The following is a 17186-nucleotide window of genomic DNA, read 5'->3' on the forward strand; positions in this document are numbered from 1 at the left end:
GCTCTTGCCCCCTCCTGCTGCTGTCCCACCTTTTGTGTCCCTGTGCCCAACACCCCCTCACACCCAGCTGGGCTCTGCAGCTGCCCTGGCTCACGTCCCCAGCGCGGGGGCAATGTCCCCAGGGGCAGCGGGCGGGCCGGGGGACGTGCTGCCCAAACTGCGTCACCCCCGGTGACCTGTGCCACACACGGGGCAGGGACTGGGCTGCGGGGCCAGCAGGGTCCCCGCCCCGCAGAGCCTCACGTGCGGCACCGCCAGCGCTGGTGACACGGCCCCGGTGACAGCCACCCCCGCTCGGGGCAGACCAAACACACCCCCGGGTTGGCGGCGGGAGAGGTGGGGCCGGGAGGAGCCTCCGGCCCCGTTATATTGAAAGCCCCCCCGTGCTCGCCCTCTCTCTGCTCCCATCACATCGCCAGGCCGCGGGAATGGTGAGGGGCACCAGATGGGAATTAGCTCAGGCACCCGGGGCTCCGTGGCACGGGACACTTTTGGAGATTTAAGCTCTGCTTGAATTTGGATTTTCCAGTGACTGAGCTGGACGTGGCAGAGCAGAGCTGCTCTCACAGCCTGGCCTGTGGGTTCAGCTCCCTGGGGCTGCTGTGCCTGCCTGTCCCACTAATGTCTCTCCTTTCTCCTTCTCTTTCAGACGTCCTACACAGACAAGGGGGAAAAGGTAAGAGTTGTGTCCCTGTCCTGCCCCTCTGCCTGGCGTGAAACATCGGGCACGCTCCTGCAGATTATGTCAATTCCTTGATTACCTGTTGAAATGAGAAGTAAAACTGCTCTGGGCCACACAAGATCCTTGTGGTAAATTAGTGTTAATCACTGAAGTTTTTGGTTTGGGAGGAGAGTGACAAACAGGAGATGATGGCTATTTCCCAGCAAGGCAAACCTTAAGCAGAATCCTCATTCCATGCAACATTTATTTCCAAATGCTGCATTTTTTCCTCCTTTTTCACTTTTAAAGTGTTTCCAGTGCTGGGTGGCCTGTGCCAGGTTGGGCGTGGTGGGGAACGGAGCAAAGGGGATCTGTGCTGGCCCTGGTGGTTGTGTAAGAGCTTTTGTGGAAGAATTAATGTTTAACACAGCGAGGTTTGCAGGTGAGCAGCTCGCTGGGATGGCCACTTGTGGGGAGCACTGGGAGAACTGGGACTGTGGCTGTGGGCAAAGCCAAACTGGTGCTCTGTACATTCCTGCAGTGCAGGATCCTGTGGGACTGGGCTGTAAAGCACTTTGGAAAAATCTCCATGTGGGGGTAGTTCCACCCAGTTAATCCAGATGCATTTGCAGGAGATGCATTTCCAGGGTCCCAGCTGCTGCTTCCCCCTGCTCCAGAGCCGGGCAGTGCTGCAGGAAATGCAGCAGCAGCAGCTCTCAGCCCCTTTTCCTTTCCTTTTAGCCCCAACGAGGCCGCTTCATCCACTTCCACTCCATCACCTTCTGGGTCGGCAATGCCAAGCAGGTGAGGGGCTTCACACGGGTGAGGGGACAGCAGTGCCAGGGGACAGCAGTGCCAGGGGGAAGAGCAGTGCCAGGGGACAGCAGTGCCAGGGGACAGCAGTGCCAGGGGGCAGAGCAGGGCCAGGGAACAGCCATGCCAGAGCAGTGCCAGGGGACAGCAGTGCCAGGGGACAGCCACGCCAGGGGACAACCATGCCAGGGGACAGCAGTGCCAGGGGACAGAGCAGTGCCAGGGGACAGCCGACCAGGGGACAGCAGTGCCAGGGGGCAGAGCAGTGCCAGGGAACAGCCATGCCAGAGCAGTGCCAGGGGACAGCAGTGCCAGGGGACAGCCACGCCAGGGGACAGCCATGCCAGGGGACTCCTCCCGTGCCGGGACAGGCATTGGCTGCCCGGGGGGCGTTGGCTCGTCCCAGCAGCCCCTGGCCGGGGTGTGCCGGTGTCCCCAAGCCCGGCCCTGGGCCGGTGGCCTTGGTGGCTCTTGCGCAAGGCGAGGGGCGGCTGCCGGGGGTGGGACATGGGTGGGATGTGGCCCAGGGCACGTGGCCGGGCTCAGCTGTGGCCACCAGCCTGCGGAGCTGCACGGGCTCAGGCAGCTGTCTCCATCCCTTGCCCCGGGCAACTTAAACACCTCTGTGCCCCACACCCGAGCTGCTTGCCAGCCAGCCTTGCAGAACAGGGGACACGCAGAAATGTCTCCTACTCCATGGCAGCCCTCACAGAAAGTTCTGGAGGCAGCACTTCCCACTGAATTTGGGCTTTTTCCTCAGTCCTGGCCCTTTCTTGCCTATGTTTGTCACCAGCCTGCGGAGCTGCACGGGCTCAGGCAGCTGGTCTCCATCCCTTGCCCCGGGCAACTTAAACACCTCTGTGCCCCACACCCGAGCTGCTTGCCAGCCAGCCTTGCAGAACAGGGGACACGCAGAAATGTCTCCTACTCCATGGCAGCCCTCACAGAAAGTTCTGGAGGCAGCACTTCCCACTGAATTTGGGCTTTTTCCTCAGTCCTGGCCTTTTCTTACCTCTGCTCCCCCTGGGCTGCTGGAGGGGGCGGAGAAGCTGCTGCCTGTTCTCACACACACACAGGGCAAGTGTGACTTGCACCTGCCATGGTGGCTGTTCTCCATGGCCTGTGGGCCACCAGCACTGCAGCTGCAGCCTGAGGGACTCTTCCTTCTTCCACTCTGCCCACAGGCTGCATCCTACTACTGCAACAAGCTGGGCTTCGAGGAGCTGGCCTACAGGGGGCTGGAGACCGGCAGCAGGGAGGTGGTGTCACATGTCATCAAGCAGGACAAGGTGAGGTGCCACTGCAGGGCAGGGAAAGGGGAGGTGGTGTCAGACGTGAGGGTGCTGCCCAACCCACCATGAAAACCATCACCTGTGGCTCTTCATCCTCTCCTCCTCTTCCTCGGCAGATCGTGTTTGTTTTCTCATCCGCTCTGAACCCAGGGAATGAGGGTAGGTGTCACTGGGGGCATGGGGTGGGAAATGGCCAAAGCAGTTCTGCTGATGCCTGTGGCTGTTCCTGCCTGGGGCAGAGATGGGGGAGCACCTGGTGAAGCACGGGGACGGGGTGAAGGACGTCGCCTTCGAGGTGGAGGACTGTGACTTCATCGTGCAGGTGGGCAGCCCTCCCTCCACCCCCTCCCACAGCCCCCCAGAACGCTGAGGGGAGGCAGGGAGGGCCTGGGGATGTCTCCCCCTGGCCCAGGGGAGCTGTGGCAGGACAGGATCTCTCTCCTTCTGCCCAGAAAGCCAAGGAGCGTGGTGCTGTGGTGGTGAAGGAGCCCTGGGTGGAGCAGGACAAATTTGGGAAGGTGAAGTTTGCAGTGATCCAGACGGTGAGTGGCAGGGCAGGGCCATGGAGCTGGCTGCAGCTGGGAGGCCCCTGCACAAGCACAGCCCAACACAACCACTTTCCCCCCTCACAGTATGGTGACACCACCCACACCTTGATAGAAAAGCTCAACTACAAGGGCCTGTTCCTCCCTGGGTACCACCCACCCCTCTTCAAGGACCCCCTGCTGTCCAAGCTGTGAGTACTTTCCAGAGGCTCCTGCCTGGCTCTTTGCCAGGGTGTTCTGGTGGGACATCCCCAAGGAGCTGGACAGGTCCCCACTGCCTTGCCTGCAGCCCCCTGGCTGTGGGTACCCCTGAGCCTGGCTGAGACCCTCCTTGTCTTCCCCCACAGACCAAGCACCAAGCTCAGCTTTGTCGATCACGTTGTGGGGAACCAGCCTGACCTGCAGATGGTCCCAGTGGCAGACTGGTAAGGGTGGGGAGAGCTGCTGGGAGCTGGGATGGAGCAGCAGCACAGCTCTGCTGCTCTCACTGCTGCTGCCAGGGCTGATGAAGACAGCAGAGCTCCATTACTGTGGGGATGGAGTGAGGGCTTCACTGTGCCCCTTGTGCCCTGGGCAGGTACCAGAAGAACCTGCTCTTCCACCGCTTCTGGTCAGTGGATGACAAGCAGCTGCACACCGAGTTCAGCGCCCTGCGCTCCATCGTGGTCACCAACTACGAGGAGACCATCAAGATGCCCATCAATGAGCCAGCACCTGGCAAGAAGAAATCCCAGATCCAGGTGGGTGCATGCTGGTGGTTGATCCCTGTGCTGCCTCCACTCCCAGGGGGTCTCCGTGAAGGAACAGGGACCAAGTGCCAGTGATCTGGAGCCAGAGCAGACCTGCTGTGCTGAGGTGGCTGCTGGAGAGCAATCCTGGCTCTGCTCGGGTCTGACAAACCCTGGGGGAGCTCCTGGGCAGAGCCAGCTTACCCCATCTCATCAACAGTGTCTTTGCCATTCCATGGTGCCCCTGGGCTGATCTTGCCTGCATATTTTTAAGCCCACACCCATCCCTTCAGAGCTGTAGCTGTGCTGTCACTTACCATGGTGACATCTTTTCCCTGTAGGAATATATTGATTACTACGGAGGGGCCGGAGTCCAGCACATCGCCCTGAACACCCCTGACATCATCTCAGCAGTGAGTGCAGCCCTGGGACCCCCTGCCCTGGGACCCCCTGCCCTGGGAGCCCCTGCCCTGGGAGCCCCTGCCCTGTGATCTCCTGCCCTGAGACCCCCTGGCCTGGGAGCCCCTGGCCTGTGATCCCCTGCCCTGGCTCTGGGCACGGTGCCCATCACAGGGTGCACTGTGACCCTGCCAGGGTACAAGGACACAGAGCTCATGGCCTTTGTGCTGTGGTTGTTTTACAACCAGGGAGTCAAAGGGACCTGCTGCATCTGTGAGCTGCCTGTCCCTCCAGCTTAAAGCAGTTGGGGTCTGCAGGGCCCTTGGTGGCACCTTTGTCCTTGCAGTGAGCCTGGTGGGACACAGCCCAGGCTGGCTGAGCCCCACAGCCCATCACCACCTTCAGCTGGGCAGGGGCAGGTCTGGGTTGAGCCAGCTGCCTCTGAGCACCCAGCTTTGGGCTCCTCTCCAGACCAAAGGGCCTCCAGAGCTATCAAGTTAGGTCAGAGCAGGACACATGATCCCTGCACAGCTCTCTGCAGTGCCTGGGGAGGACATCTTGGGCCTGCCCATTCCTGGTGCCAAAGTGAAATGATGAGGCAGGTTCTTGAGGTTGGCCAATGCCATGGGAAAGCACCTCTGTCCTGACACTGCCCATGCCAGGAATGCTCCTGGCACAAACCCCTCCCAAACTGAGCCCTGCTGGGTCTCCCCTGCCTTGCAGATCACCAACCTGAAGCAGAGGGGCATGCAGTTCATGGATGTGCCCTCCAGCTACTACCAGGTGCTGCGGGAGAGGCTCAAAACTGCCAAAATCAAAGTGAAGGAGAGCATTGACAAGCTGGCGGTGAGTGTGAGAGGGAAAAGGCCTGCCCAGGGCTGGAGCAGCTCCCTCAGTGCTTTGTGAGTGACAGAGAGCCCCACCTGCTCCTCTGTGGGTCTTCGAGCTGTCACCTCATTTCTTTCCTCCAGGAGCTGAAAATCCTGGTGGATTTTGATGAAAAAGGCTACTTGCTCCAGATCTTCACCAAGCCAGTTCAAGACAGACCCACGGTGTTTCTGGAGGTGATCCAGAGGCACAACCACCAGGTTGGTTTGAGGGTCTCCTGCTGGTCCTGGCCACGAGCCCTCAGGGCCACCAGGGCCTGGTCCCTAACGGTGCCATCCCTGCAGGGCTTCGGTGCTGGGAACTTCAAGTCTCTGTTTGAAGCCATAGAAATGGACCAGGATGCCAGAGGAAACCTGACAGTGCTGGAGCCCAACGGGGAGACCAAGAGGATGTAGGGGATGGCAGGAAGTGCTGCCCTCATCCCCAAGGAGCTGAATCCCAAGTGAACTGGGAAATGTCCCCTGTTTTGGTAAATAGCCCAGACTCGAGTGCCACAAAGCCAGGGAAGCCACTGCCAAGCTGGACAATGTGAAAGGACCCAACACCTCTCCCAGCCCAGCCCTGGCACTGCCCCTCGGTGACTCCTGGGAGATGGGCGTGGGAAATAGCAAACACACTCTCAAAAAGCACTTAATCTGATCCAAACCATGGAATTCTTCACAAAGGGCAGATTCAAGGCATGTGCCAAAGCCACGCAGCTACAGAGGAAGACAGAAGAAACAACTGGGAGTGCTCACATTTGGTCCATGCAAAGTTTTAATTTTAGCTACACGGGAAGCTGCGAAAGCGCGGAGGCGTTTTCCTCTCTGCACGTCTCCTTTTGTAAGATTTTGGTTTAATTGCTTTTAGACTCAATCTTGAATTTGAATTTGCTGAGAATAAACATGGTTTTAGGGTAGCTCCAACACTCTGGAATGAGAATTAATTGTATTTACACTTTTCAGCCTTCCCAAGGCAACAGTCTTGCTCTAATACCTGTAAATTCCTGCATTAATGATGGGTTGGGGTTTCTCCCATGCTTCCAGCAGTAATTGCTGGCATTGGCAGCAATTCCTTGGCTCAGATCCTGGCTCCACGTGCAAAGTCCCCTCTGGGTGTTGTTCTGGTGCTGTCCTTTGCACGGGGAATTCCTCCCCAAGGCAATAAATCCCTTTTTGACCTGGCCTGGGGAGTCCCTGTGTTCCCAGGGGCTGCAGCTCCAGCACCCCCTGTCCAGCCCTCAGCCCAGCTGCTGAAGGACCCCCTGGGGTCTCCCCCTGCTGCACAGCCCCCCCTGCTCCCTTTTCCCAGCATGGGAGCTCCCATGAGCAGCCCAAGGCCCTGCTGAGCCCTGGGCTCTGACAGTCCTGTCCCCAGCCCCTGCTGGCTGAGCCCCCAGCTTGGCTGTCCTGCAGCCCTGTCCTGCCTCTTCCACCTCCTCCTCCTCCATCAGCCATTCCCCTTGTCCCTGCTCCAGGTATTTCTTTTTGAATAAAAGCTCAGAGAGGCACCATGACCCCCCCCAGCAGCAGCTCCTCATTGTGGGGGTACATGGGGGGTACATGGGCCAAACCTGAGCAGCTGCCCCTTCTCTGGGTCCAGGAAGCAAAACTGATCCAGATTTCAAACAAGCACAGAATATCCTGGAAGGGACCCACAAGAATAATCTCCTGGCAATTTGAATAAACTGATTTCAAAAGAAATAAAGCAAAGAGCCTCTGGCCACAATAGCCTCACACATCACTGACCCCTCCCCTGCTGGTTGAGGGATTTTGCCTCCATAAAATTAAAAATCAATAAAGGATATTAAATCAGAGCAATCAGGGGAGAAGGAGGGGCAGGGACCCCTCACCCTGAGGTTGGACATGTTTGGGACTCCTGGTTCACTGTCAGGAGAGCTCTGCTTCAGCTCTCCAGGGCTGTCAACATTGTTAATACTGAGACATTTCTTAAAGTTTATAGACTAGAGTCACTCACATATTTCTTCCATGCAATACAGTGTTGCTTAAATTCATTTCCTGCTCACCAGAATTAATATTTTCAGTGAACTTTGCTGAAAACCAGTTCTTCACACTCTTCTTGTTCTGCCTCCTTGAGCTCTCACAGCTCCAAGAGCCAAGAGCCTTCCTGGTAATATATTAAGCACAACATAATTTTTCTGTAAGAAAAGTCAGTATATTTATGGTTTGCTTTATAAAAGTTACTATAATACAATGGTACATAGTATTCAATTCACAAAAATATGAACAAATATATACAGCATGACACATCCACAACAAAAACACTTTCTCCAAAACAAGATACATACTGGTGACAGATTCTATATGCACAAAACATCCCTAAATTTATAAATTTGCTTAACCAAAGAAAAAGCAGAAATCCTAAATCTTCAAAGCAGAGTTGTTGTTTTTTTAAAGGAACTTAGGAAAAAAAATTAAATTTATTGCAAACAATTTGATCTGCCTACTTTTAAAGGAGGCCCTTGATTTCCACGCTGGAATTAAAACCAGAAAACTGCAAGAACTGGGAGCTGGGTGTTCTTCCACTTTGCTTCAAAACTGCCCCATTGTTTTACAGTGTCCTTCTTGATGTGTTTGCACTTGGACAAATCCTACAGTGGCAATTGAGGAAACTCATAAAAACAAAACAAATATTAAACTGAAAAAATCCAGTTGCTAATTTGCTTAAATACATTTTAGGGTGTCTATTAGACTGTACACATTTCCTCGCTTGAAATAAATAGATTTTGCACATTAGGTTTCAGACTGAGGGAGGGGGGAAAAAAGAAGCCTCGACTTGGCAATTTTTTGTCTTCAGTTTCTTAATGCTTCTAATTGCATCTATTTATTTGACAAAAAACCCCGTATTTATACAGAATTTACATTATACAAAGCTTGACACAAGCTGTAAATGCCACCAGCTCCTTTGCTATACTCAGTCCTTCTTCCTCCCCATCTTGACATGATTTAGAGCTGGAATCTGTTTAAAAAGAACTCCAAATTACAATAGTCACTTTTAATAAACTATTTACATGCTCTTGAAGTACAAAGAAATCAGCAAAAAAATTTCAACATGTTTCTACAAGAAACAGTGTTTGAAGAGAAGATTCTTGAGTTCGCCTATGTACAGAAAATGCATTTTTTTATACTTCAAAATCCTTTTTTTTCCTTTAATTTTTATTTTGTACAGAAATGCACTGAAATGATCCCTGAAAAAAGGTCACAAAAACCAGAACTGAAACTACTGTATTTGTAGGAGTTTTAAAATGATGGTTGTTTTGTCTTTCCTTGTAGAAACAAGCTGCTCTGTACAATATAAATAACTGCAGGATGAGCCCCAGCCCTCCAGCCCACCCTGGGAGTGTGAACCCCAGGGGTCCTGGGGATCCACAGGGGCACCTGCACCCCCACAGCTGCAAACCAAAGGCTTAAACTCTATTTCCATCATTTTGCTCTGTTCTCTTGGGTCATTCCTCCCAGGGAGATGGGATTTTGCAGGGAGCACTGTAAATGTCTGTCTCTTTTTTTGTTTTGGGCTCAAATTGAAGTGACAGTAAATTTGGGATGGGTTTTCCAGTGGCCAAAAGCACTGCAGTCCCTGTCAGCAGCTGGTGAGGCTCTGTTATCCCTGTCAGTGCTTCCTCAGGGAGCTGAATGTGAGCCACAGAACTCCTGCCTGCTCCCAGCCCATCCTGCCCAGCACAGGGCACAGGGGCTGTGGCTGCAGGGCTCCCCTGGCAGGGACAGGCACCCGTGGGATCACTGCACCAGGCCTGGGGCTCCTCACCACAAAGGGATTGGTTTGGAGGTCAGGCAGCTTCCCAGTGCAAGACAAAACACCTCCCAGGCAGGACTCTGCCAGCCAGGATTTATGGGGGAAACAAGAGAAGTCTCAGGTTTGGCTTTGAGAACAGACTAAGATGATTTTCCAAAGTGCTGCAGCTACAACAGCTCTGCTTCTTCCTGGGGAAGCACTGAGAGATCAGCTCCTCTAAAAACTCCCATTATTTGTCTGGGATCCTAAAAGGGGATGAATTACAGGCAGTTTCAGAAGTACCCAAGTGATTTAGGTGCTCATGGTCTTTGGCACCCAAATCCCTTTGGTGCTCCCCAAACACAGGGTGAAGGGCCTGAAGGTGCCAGTGACCTTCCTCCCCACCTTCCTCACCAAGGATTAAGGCCAACTGCAGGGGCTGATCCCACCCAGAGCACACAGATGTGCTGGACACAGGGCTGGGCCAGTGGGGTGTGCTCACCCCCACAATTCCACCATGGATGCACTGGTTTGATGGAGCAGAGAGGGACAAGGCCAAGGACAGGGGCTTCAGTTCTGACACACAGGACACTTCTGTGCATTTCCAAAGCCTTGGAAGCCAAAGTCTCCAAGCTGTGGAGATGCCAACACATTGAATCTCAAAAAAAATAACTAAACTGAGCAGCTGGTTTAACTCCCAAATGCCATCACTGCAGTTCCAACCAACATCCAGTGACAGAAATTTGTGCTTCTCATGATTTTGGGTTCTGGGTCACCAACACCCACTTGCTGGAGAGATTTAGGAAGAAAGAGGAGAAACAAAACAGAACTGAAACAAAAGCAGAGATGGATCATGGACTGTCCAATCTCAGAGACAATTTGCTTGCCCCCAGACAGAAACACAGGTGGTATTAAGGCAGCTTGCAGCACTTTGTGTTCCTGCTCTCTCAGGCCTTTTGTCTGCAGGAGACACCCAGAGGCAGAGGTCTAACCTACATTACAGGCTCCATGCTGCAGTGCAGCCCTGGCAGTTCCACGGAACAGCTGAAAAATCTTCCAGGAGCTTCTTTTGCAAGGTTGTCACCTCTGTGGAGGTTTGGAAAGAATACAGGAATACAGCTGTGCAATTTGTTCTGTGGGGAGAAGGTGTTTAGTTATGCAGATAATCTTCCCATTTCAGAATGACATTGCAACTTCCCCTTACAAGCCAATTAAAAAGGGTTTAGTACAACAAATCTCTGCTTTTAAAGCAGGAGAAATTCAATGCTAATTGAAAAACTGATCCTGTCTATACCTGAATGGTGGTGTAACATTTCCAGATCTCATCCAAAGAACTATTTTTTTGGTGTTTGGTCCCATTTTTAAATGGAACCTCTTGAAGAACTGCAACCTTCACCTCAGCACATCTACAAGGACAAAATATATTGAGAAATCATGTTAAAACATGCCTTCCAAATTTAGAGAAGCAATTAATTTCCATGCTATAGATGGGGGGAACAGGATTGCTTTCAGGGACACTTCTACCATGATTTTCTGGAGGGACAGGACCACCCCTGGCCAAGTTACTGAGTAACAGAGGGAGGAGAGCAGCAGGGCACAGCTTGCTCCTATCACAGGAGGCATCTCCCACATCCAAGGATAGAGCAAATACTCCACATAAAACACTGGAAGGGCAGGGATATGCAGATGAAAGTGAGAAAAAATGAATACAAGTCACATGAGCCTGTTTCCCACCCACAGGAAGAAAGCCCTGCCACAAACGTGGGTCTTTGCTTGCAAGCAGGGCAGGATTTCTCAGCAGGGGCTGAGCTCTCCTCTCAATCTCAGCCTCTTCTGCAAGCAAGGCAAGGCCATCTCCAAGGATTGGGAACTCCAAAGGCCACACAATGCTACAGCTGCCCAGCTGACCCCACTTCTTCCCAGTGACTGAAGTATCCAAGGGTTTCTCACGTGCAGCTGCAGAGGTTTTGATCCCCCATGGACCAGCATGGCATAGAAAATGAGAGGGGAGCCCAAGGAGGGGAGCTGAGGTCTGGCTGCCCTGACTCTGCCCCGGGTCTGGCTGAGGGGCCTTGCTCAGGCTCATCCCTAAGGAAAAGGCAGGACAGCTCAGCTCCAGTCTCACAGTGGACACATCTCCACACACACACACACACCCCAAGCACACACACACACACACTCACTCACCCACCCTCAAGCCTCTGGCTTGCTCTGTAACATCAACCTTACATTTATTTACAGCTTACTCTGAGAAATCTGTGCAATTTCAGCCAATCAAGCTCCCAACAAACCCTATATGGCATTTTCAGTCTCTGCTTCACATTTAAACGTTGAATGTCTTTTTCAACCAACGAAAACTGATGAGAAAAAGGTAGCAGCATTTATGAAACGATGAAGGCTTAGAAGAACAATTTAAAAAAAAGGTACCATTATCCCATGATGGAGCATTACTTCAGGGACTGAACAGAGAAGCTAGTGTTTAGATAGACCATGCCACAAAAGGTAGCCACCTTTTTGTGTGCGTGTTGGATCTGAAAAGGAAAAAGCACCTGAAACATGAACAGTCCTCGTCAGCGTGTGCGCTTTTTGCTTTCACTCATGATCCTGGCAGAAGTGCGAAACTTGCTTGCTTTTCTTCTCTTTTTCATCTTTTTTTTTTTTTTGGTAAGTATTTTTTTTGCTTTTAAATTTTTTTTCTTCCTTTTTCTGTAGGTTTTTTTTTCCTCTTTTTTTGGCAAAGTGCAACCACACCTGGTTACCACAGTTTTGACATGGCCGAAGGTGCAAGTGTGACAAGAAACCTCGAGTTCAGTTCAGGGTTCCCCTGCAGTTCTCAGAGCCACAGAGACACGGGATTTTTACATCCTCAATTGGAAACTTGTAGTCGTAGGTAATTTCCTCGTTCACATTGATGTGCTGCTTGGAGTAGATAACGATCTTCTTTTGAGACTCCACCGTGATCACTTTAGCATAACAATTTGGCTGCAAGGGTGACAGAACAGGTGATGATGTAGGTTCCCGAGGGCCAGGGCTTCCCAGCCTCCACAGAATTATTTCAAGATAAAACAGGGCAGTCCTTTCCCGAGACAGCCCCAGCCATGCTTTCAGAGCCTGGACTTAGGGCAAGCCTAGGCAGGGCGGCGTGACGCCAGAAAACACAGCAGCCCTCCTTGTGCTGCTCCAAAATATCCACATTCTGGTCATTTGTGGAGCAAAAGAGCCTGGATGAAACTCCATCAATTTTGTCACAGGCTAAGAGAAGCTCAGTGCTTAACAATTTGGCCAGGCAGGCAAGTCTGAGTGCAGACTGCAGCACAGAGCAGAGGGGGAAACAGCAGGGAATAATTTCCCATGCAGACACTAGAAGGAGACTGTTCCCACAGCTGAAATTTGGTATGTTTTAAGGAAATATTTGTTAGAATTGCTTCCTCAGTGTCCATAGGGGTCTCCTGAGACAGCCAGAAGGGCTCTTGAGTGCACTCAGGCTCCCTGCATGTTTCATTCCTCAGGTCTCTCCATCCTCTTTACACTACTTTAGACCCTGCTCTGATCTGCTGTGGCTCATGAACATTTAATCCCAACCCTGTGACCCCCTGCCACCTCTGAGCACCCCAATCAGGGCTGGCAGGGCCTGAGGGTTTGTCATGGTGCCAGGGAACAAAGAGAGCTGAGAGCACCATACTCACATTGCAGCTGTGGTTGATGAACCTGGCGAAGTTCCCGCACTTGGTGGCATCGATGATGGTGTCGTGGTCCACTCTGAACATGTAACTGCTGCCAATGCCCTCATCCTCGTATCGCTTCTCACGCATGTCAGCAATGACCTGCAGAGAGCCCACAGGCTCAGGCACTGACCTGTGAGCAGCCACCCCACCTCCACAAGGCTCCCTGAGCTCTGCTCGTGCCAGGCAATGGGGTTTTATAGGATCCCCATCACCCCAAGAGAGCAGAAACACAGAAGTTCAGGATGGGCTTCTTAAGAGGGTTCTCCAGAGTGCTCATTTTCCATGGATTGTTGGAATTCCCACCCTTGTACCTGCAAACCATGCCAACCTGTGCCCAGCCCACAGAGCTGACACCTCCAACCCAGGACTCCAACTTTCACTGTCACACTCAAGGGCTTCTTCCAGGGCTGGGTTTTGCCCAGATTTCAGCCACAGCTTACCTGCCTGATGTTCTGACCCACGTACTCTATCACCATCTCATCAGCTGCAATGGGCTCCATAGCAAAAAGGCCCCAGTCGTGAATGTGGCTCTTGCAGAATTTTAGTTTTTTCTTCCGGAACTGCACGAAGAAAACACCCCAAAACCCCAACCCTGAATTAGCCACAGCACAGAACAGGACAGGATGTCTGTGGGTCCAGAATCTGCAGCAGGGGGATCTACCTTGAGCTGGTTGAACTTGAGCAGGTCGCTGTCGCAGCTGCCCGTGAAGGAGGAGAGGAGCCTGCGCTGCTCTGAGCGCCTCTCGGAACCAGCCCGGGTGGAAGCGTGAGGTTGGGCAGGGATGCTCATACCCTGAGAGGACAAATGGGTGATCAAAGCTGAGCCAGCACCCTGCAGGCTCCCTGTGAGCAGCCCCTTGTGCTCCAACACATCAGCACAGAACGCCTGACATCAAACATTAGCACTTCCCACGCAACCCCAGGACAACCAAGGAGACACACAGCTCCCTCTCCCTCCCTGCCAAAAGGCAGGAAGCACCTACTGTGTGTGACAGTGTCAAACCAAATCCATTCCCAGCTGGCACTCTGGATTCCTCACCTGTGTGTCAGCTGGAGGCTCCTCTGCAAAAGCTCGGCTATTGTTGAGGTATTTGAGTTTGTCCTTCTTATCAATTTTGTAATAGCCTTCGCTCCGTGCGCAGCCCGTCACGTGCTCCCGCATCCCGTCATCCCGCTTCTTCTTCTTGGGGGTAGAAAAGCTGGTAGGTGCAAGAGGTTAAGGAGAAACACAGCCAGACGTGGATATCAGACTAAACTTGCTACAGCTGCATGGAGCTAACACCAGGAGCCTGGAAAATGAGGAAGGTTTTGTGGGGTTGCAAAAGATAACATCATTACGGAGATGCTGCTCAGCCCAAAGGCCTTGGAGAGATGCTGCTCTCAGCAGCCTTGGGAAATCAGCTCCTGCAGACACACATCACAAACCTTCTGGTTGGAAGGCACCTGCAGGGCTTTGGCTCCTGGAAGGACAGTGGAGCTCCACTGCTGCCAGCTCACCCCACAGACACAACCACAAAGGCTACAACAATAGAGACTGACCCAAAAATGCTTCCTGTGAGGGAAAATGTATCCTTGACACCAAAAAAGTGAAGCAGAGGGACCATAAAAATCAACAGGTGACAGCCTCAAAACCAGAGTGCTGAGGGTTGGCTGCAAAGCAGGTGAGCCTGCAGGTACTCTCACACTTGTCATGCACTGTAACACACAATGAACTCAAGGTGATTTGGAAGTGGCTTAAAAAGTGAACATAATTTTGCTGTTACAACATAATCCTTATCAAGAGGGAAAGATTTATTTTCACTATGGGTTTTGTTAGTTATCACTGACTGCTTTAGGTGTTTGGGCTTTTTTGGTTTTGCTTTCCTGTCTTGCAGGAAGCAAGGGATGAAGATATCTGAACTTCACAATCTCTAGCAACACACAAGGTGGTGTGTTTATCTTCTTCAACACATAAACCTGTACATCCTTCCTGAAAAAAGTACTGGAGAGTCCTGAGGTTTTTAGGCTCTGCTCTGGAGAACACTACTGGTGGCTGCACACACACAGAGCCCTGATGTGCCACTTAGAAAGCACTGATTTTATCAGTATTTCAACCTCAAAGCAACTCAAAGCTGCCAGAAGCACTAACTCATTGTTTTGGGCACAGATGGTGAGATTATTTTTACAGCAAGCTTTAGCTCCAAGTGAAAGCTCTGTATGTGCAGACTAGAAATTCCACAGGGAAGCTGGAAAAAAATTCTGGTTACACGCAGACAGAAGCTTCTCAAACTAGGAAGGAAACCTCCCCAGAAGAGGTGCCTACAGACTGTCCCTGCACTTCCAGACTGAACGTGCAGCAGGACCAGCTGAGCGCCAAAAATACTTCTGCAGTATTTTTGTATTGCACCTTCAGAGAATGAAACAGTCTAAAATTCCCTGCTCATCCAAGCAATCTCTATTCCTGTAAGCAACTGCTTCTCCCACCAACTTCTCGTGCATCTCACACGTGCTGCCAACACAGTGAGAAAGGATATAAGGATGGAAAACCCAGAGGGTGTCATTGAGCCAGTCCATACCATTGTCCTGCTGCAACAAGCGGTCGTAGGTGATGCACATGAATTTGATGTCCTCCTCGTCTATGCCCCCGTTCCAGATGTCATACAGAATGGTCATCTCCTCAAACTCGGAGCGCGGCCTGAACTGCGGCCGGGGCGGGGAGTACTCGGGGGAAGGGATCACTGGCAGCTCCTCAGATGGCTTCTTCTGCCTCCGCCACTGCCGTTTGGGCTTGGCGTGAGCTTCTTCTTCCTTGATGTCCTCATTCCACTGGTTCTCCAGTTCCTTGAATGGCAGTTTCTCTGCAACTGTCTCAGCTGCTATTTTCTCGTGGAAACCGTCATTCCTGAAGTCCAGGGGGACGGCTTCAGGGTCTTTCAGTCCATAGTAGGCATCAGGATGTCCACTCAACAGCTCCTTGCCCACAGCACCTTCCACCAAGGCCACTGGCATGGGAGGAGGTTCTATGGTTTTACCCGAGTACACATCCAGCGAGAGGACAGAAGGTGGGGACCGCCTCGGCCGACCCGGCCTCCTTTTGGGAAGAACAGAAGGTGGTGGTGGGGGAGGAAGAATAGAAGCCCCAGGGGGTACTTCTGGGGAGAGCAAACCAGGTTTTATTTCTGCCCTGCATTCCTCGATAGGCATTCTTCCATCTCCATGCATGCACGGCAGGGCTGCTACAGGTATTGGCTCATCAGGTGGCAAACCCATGTCCATGTGGAAATCTGCTTGAGGGGGGCTGGCAAAGGGGATAGGGGAAGGAACACTGTTCATGCTGATCGTAAGGGAAGCACCAAGAGGCTCTTTAAAGGTTTTCTCTTCTAGCTCATCCTCTGACTGTTTCTTGCCAGGCAGAAGGCAAGGAATGGTAGCACCAGCCTCTGGGAAAGTAGGCGTGAAATTGAAATCTCTCCCAGGAGTCCGAGGAATGCCACTATTAATGCCAGGAGATTGGGATGGGTAGGAAAAGGGGCTCCCTGGGACTTGAGGGGAACTGAGGGTCAAGCTGCTTCCTGTAAGGGGAGCATCACTTCCTGGCGTGGCTGGAACAGTGTCCGTGCTCTGCGACTTCGCGAGGGGGTGCGAAGACTTGGCCAACATGTCCCGCCCGGGAGTCCTGGGAATCTCCTCTTCCACGGATGTTTTGGTCACCATTAATTGTTCAGGGAACTTTTCTGGAGGGACTAAAGACTCTTCCTTGCCGGGAGTGGATGGCAGGGGAAGCATGGAGGATGGCACCTTGTGGGCTGGCAGCAGGAGGGTCTCAGTCTCCTGGATCATCACCTCCCGGCCGGGCGTGCGCGGCAGCCGCTCGTCCTCCTCCGCTGCCGGCAGAGGCTTGGCTTTCACTCTGGCTTCCAAGCTGCTCTCCTCAGGCTTGCCAAAGAAGCTGCTTTTGCTGGGCAGAGGTTCCCCAAAGACTCCCCCTGGAGCAGAGATACAGAGAGATGCCTCCTCATCTTGAGATTCAGGCTTTGGACCTTCCTGCACCTCTGGCTCCAGCATGGAAGTGGGTTCGGGCTCCTCCTCTGAAAGGGGAACAGAAAGGACAATCAGGAGCTTTGCCTCCACTTGGCTACTTGCCACTTGTTAGTAAAGACATGTTTAAAATGCCACAATTAAAGAACAGCTCAATTCCACTGTGAGGCTTTAAAACTCCAGTGCCTTACATTTTGGAGGCACAGAGTGTAGAGTAATTAGACACTACCACACACTTTCCTAATGGACCATAAAAAACCCACACTATTAATTTGAGGATTAACTACGACACAGACCAGAACGAAGGCTTCTCTGCTTTCAAAAGCCCTGACAACCTTTTGTACAGACATTAAAGGAATGAGAGGATTGTGGGGTGAGGACTTTGG

At 52.3% G+C, this 17186-nt stretch overlaps 2 protein-coding genes across 3 annotated transcripts in view; one reads left to right on the top strand and one right to left on the bottom strand.

Annotated features, from left to right (window-relative positions):
• Nucleotides 1-299: 299 nt before the first annotated feature.
• On the top strand, nucleotides 300-6231 carry HPD (4-hydroxyphenylpyruvate dioxygenase). Its single transcript, XM_039724795.1, has 14 exons — nucleotides 300-431; nucleotides 650-676; nucleotides 1403-1465; nucleotides 2659-2763; nucleotides 2883-2925; nucleotides 3006-3088; nucleotides 3219-3308; nucleotides 3399-3502; nucleotides 3659-3736; nucleotides 3889-4051; nucleotides 4381-4452; nucleotides 5162-5284; nucleotides 5410-5526; nucleotides 5611-6231. The coding sequence occupies exons 1-14, from the start codon at nucleotides 429-431 to the stop codon at nucleotides 5719-5721; spliced, it is 1182 nt and encodes a 393-aa protein (XP_039580729.1). The 5' UTR covers nucleotides 300-428; the 3' UTR covers nucleotides 5722-6231.
• Nucleotides 6232-7458: 1227 nt separating this feature from the next.
• Nucleotides 7459-17186, bottom strand: part of SETD1B (SET domain containing 1B, histone lysine methyltransferase) — a 47645-nt gene continuing 37917 nt past the window's right edge. Inside the window, exons 13-18 of one of the 2 annotated variants that reach the window (XM_039724793.1) lie at nucleotides 15297-16850; nucleotides 13823-13989; nucleotides 13445-13576; nucleotides 13224-13343; nucleotides 12745-12882; nucleotides 7459-12040 (exon numbers count right to left, since the gene is read on the bottom strand). In XM_039724793.1, the coding sequence (XP_039580727.1) occupies nucleotides 11867-12040; nucleotides 12745-12882; nucleotides 13224-13343; nucleotides 13445-13576; nucleotides 13823-13989; nucleotides 15297-16850 (2285 nt within the window). In that variant the 3' untranslated portion in view covers nucleotides 7459-11866. Of the gene's footprint in view, nucleotides 12041-12744; nucleotides 12883-13223; nucleotides 13344-13444; nucleotides 13577-13822; nucleotides 14073-15296; nucleotides 16851-17186 lie in introns of those variants that run through there. The other variant, XM_039724794.1, reaches the window with a different exon arrangement.

Source organism: Passer montanus, unplaced genomic scaffold (assembly GCF_014805655.1).
Source record: "Passer montanus isolate IOZ18808 unplaced genomic scaffold, ASM1480565v1 scaffold53, whole genome shotgun sequence".
NCBI lineage: Eukaryota > Metazoa > Chordata > Aves > Passeriformes > Passeridae > Passer > Passer montanus.

Coding starts and splice junctions, on each gene's coding strand:
- HPD (XM_039724795.1), top strand. Junction 4,453..5,161: donor CCCCTGACATCATCTCAGCA/GTGAGTGCAGCC, acceptor CCTGCCTTGCAG/ATCACCAACCTGAAGCAGAG. Junction 5,527..5,610: donor TCCAGAGGCACAACCACCAG/GTTGGTTTGAGG, acceptor CCATCCCTGCAG/GGCTTCGGTGCTGGGAACTT.